This window comes from Vicia villosa, linkage group LG6 (assembly GCF_029867415.1).
Source record: "Vicia villosa cultivar HV-30 ecotype Madison, WI linkage group LG6, Vvil1.0, whole genome shotgun sequence".
Lineage (NCBI taxonomy): Eukaryota > Viridiplantae > Streptophyta > Magnoliopsida > Fabales > Fabaceae > Vicia > Vicia villosa.
Window position 1 is genome coordinate 101,219,300 of NC_081185.1, and position 3,418 is coordinate 101,222,717.

The 3,418-nt window shown below is 33.4% G+C and overlaps 1 protein-coding gene across 1 annotated transcript; it reads left to right on the plus strand.

Annotated features, from left to right (window-relative positions):
• Positions 1 to 993: 993 nt before the first annotated feature.
• LOC131611963 (uncharacterized) lies at positions 994 to 2,076 on the plus strand. Its single transcript, XM_058883783.1, has 2 exons — positions 994 to 1,701; positions 1,821 to 2,076. The coding sequence occupies exons 1-2, from the start codon at positions 1,230 to 1,232 to the stop codon at positions 1,880 to 1,882; spliced, it is 534 nt and encodes a 177-aa protein (XP_058739766.1). The 5' UTR covers positions 994 to 1,229; the 3' UTR covers positions 1,883 to 2,076.
• Positions 2,077 to 3,418: the final 1,342 nt, after the last annotated feature.

Sequence of the window (3,418 nt, forward strand, 5' to 3'; positions counted from 1 at the left end):
CGAATTCAAGTTCAACCACAAAAGAATTTTGTTACAAAGCTGATTGACAATTGGACACAATAAAAAAAATGCACTAAACTCTCTTCTGCAGCAAAACAAAGAGGCAAACCACATTGTGACTTCCCTCAATAACCCATCTTCTTTCAAACTCCATTCTAGTCGACAACCTACTCAACAAAACCTTTCACCCAAATAATTGAATTTACTTGGCACAAAAGTTTTTCACAACTTTCTTAATTCATTAAAAGTGTCTTCTTCCAACTGATGACCTACAAAGTTTAGCTCTTCCAGCCTCTCATAGATGCCTTTGACAACCACCATCGTTTTTCCACCAAACACATTCGTCTTCAACTACCTGAATTGACTGAATCATGTGCAAAATATTCATTAAAAGTTCTAATTCCTTCTTCTTCAATTAGATTTGTCCCATCGATGCTCACCTCCAAGCCCAAGTGTTATCAATCCACCACCACGTATCAAAAACTTTAAACATGTGCTAAGGAGCATTCAAAAACAATCTTAGATATAGAATGTTCAAAGGAGTAGGACCAATTCACTTATCCTTCCAAAAACATATAGTTTTACCATTTTTAAGCTTTTGTAGGTTAGATTAACTTATTCTCATATATATAAGTATTACTTGTTGTAAAAGAAAAGTTAACCAAAAATAAGAAAAAAAATTATATTTAAAATTTAATGTTAAATTCTAGAGACTATTATTATAATAAATATTTTCTTTTTTAAATTTATTAAATAATAAATATATCTGATCTTTTATATAAATCAAATACATTTATTATATATTCAATAAATTTAAAAAAGATATTTGCTTATAATTTCGTTTGGATGGAATATCTCTTTTGATTTTTATGTGGGGTTTAAAAATATGTGCAAACTATAAAGATAAAAATGGAGAGAATAACACAACCATTAGTATTTAGATTACACCGATGTGTAAATAAATATGAGAGTAGGGTGGCTACATAGCCCAAGACATTCACTTTCTTTATACCACCGACCTAGCTTTGTGTCAAGAGTCGTACTAGGCTACTAGCATATACAACTCTGCATTCTCTCAACTTTATTGGCTTAATAAATTATTCAGAAGTGACAATACCTTTGAAGTTCGTGTAATCATATTAGTTTCCATTAAATTAGTTTTCTATATATATGGTGATTATCTTTTTAGTTAGAAAGAACAAGATTCACAAACAACATAATAACGTGCTATGGAAGACGCTGTAAATGAAGTTCCTTCACTGAATCACAATTCAGAAGATGATGGATCCAAAGGAAAAGCTCTTGAAGAAAAGGTAAAAGACAAAGACACCAATGGTGGTGGTGGTGGTGGAGGTGTTATTAACAACTTTATCTCTACTTTTATGACTCCTTTGAGTCCAAGAATCGAGAAACTTACTACTCCTCCTCAAGATGGAAGTGAGAATAAGGTGTTTGAGAAAGAGGTTGATGAGAATGGTGGTGGAAGAAAAGGGGTTATCAGCAACCTTGTTTCGAATATCTTTCATAGAAGTGAAAAAAATGAAGAAGGTATGGTGGAAAAGGAAGATGAAGAAATCAAAGTTGATGAGAAGGTTAAAAGATTGAAGACAGAGAATGAGGCTAATAATGGTGGCGGTGAGAGTGGCGGTGGAGGAGGTTTTATTCATGACATTGTTTCTCATTTGCCTACTTCAATCCCAGGTAAAAAGTACAAAATGTTAAAACTATAAGGGTCGTTTTGCAATATCTTATTGTAGCATTTATTAAACCGACCCATTTAAGTAAATATATTTAATATTTTTTTGGGTTGTTTGGAACAGATGATGCGGGTCCAACAGCAGATGAGGCTGCTATTTTGATTAACTCTCTTGTTCGTGACTAAGCACATTGAGATCAATTCCTTTGAGATCATAATGGGATTCTTTAGCAATGTATCATGTATTTTTTTCTTTATAATTCTAGTCATTTGTATAGTTGTTTATTATTTTTTGGGTAAACTTTTGTATTTTGACTCAGTTTGGACACTTCATATTATGTCTGCAATATTCATTCAACATTAGTAATCTTTTGTTTAAATCGGTTGTTGTTTTTGAAAGCTGAGATATTGTTTTTTTTTTTTAAACAGCCAAAAAAATAAACATTAATTAACAGCACAAGTAGTGCAGAAAATCTGTTACAAGCAATCTGCAACAAATTACAGAGCAATACTACACTCCAGAACACCACCTAAATTAACTCTGATATGAATAAGCCAAACATACCAATTGAACAAAACATATAGACTCCGTTTGGTAAGATATGTTTTCGAGCTTATAGCTTATGTCTTATGTCTTATAAGCTCATATTATAATTTAGACTCGTTTGGTAACGGTCTTTTCATCATGAGCTTATAGTTTATTTTACTAACTTATAGCTTATTTTCCAGACGCTATTTCAAATAGCGTTTTAGCTTATGTCTTATAGCTTATTATTTTTTCTTCCATTTTTATCCTTATTATTTTAATTAATATCCATTTTTAACCCTTATAATTTATTTCAATTTAAAATAAAATAATTATATATTAAATATCTTTTATGTCATTTTACATTTATAAGTTAATTGAACCGCTAATTTTACCAAACACTTCAATTAGCTTATAAGCTATCAGTCTCAACCATCCGCTATAAGCTATAAGCCATCAGTCATCAGCCATCAGTCATAAGCTATAAGCTATCAGCTAGCTTATCTGTCAACCACTATTTTTACCAAACAGACCCATAGACAACACGGCCAAACAGCCAGGACTTAATGCCCGATACAGAACCGAAAAATTCGACTCACACAGACTGGATAGAAAATATCGACGGAAACTTCGACCGCTGAAAAACAAACAGAATAATACTGCCGCTACTGCGAAAGAACTATACCAGCACCCAAAGCATTTGACCGACACAACATTAAGATTTGTCTGCCACTAGGCCGAAACATGCCTTAGGATTTAAGAACCACATTGCGAGATCGTTCTCGATCAATTTTGATTTTATCTTAAGCCATTTTCAAGAGTAGACTTTTACATCCTCTAACACCTTAATAATCTGAATATCTTCATTGCAGAAGATTTTGTTGTTCCTAGCCTTCCATATGCCCCAAATTCCACCACACCACAGCACACGGAGCTTTAGGGACATCAATTTCCCACCGCCTAGAAGATTTTCGAACTGGCTCATGTGTTGCCTGCCTTCATTATGCAGAACAGAAATAACACTCAGCCACTTACAAATGCTGCTCCATATACCTGCAAAACACTTACAAATGCTGCTCCATATACCTGCAAAACACTTACATTCGAAAAACAGATGTGATACCGACTCCTCACTCCCGCAGCCTCGTACACAACCAACCTAACCCTGCAACCCTATACCCCTTTTAACTATATTG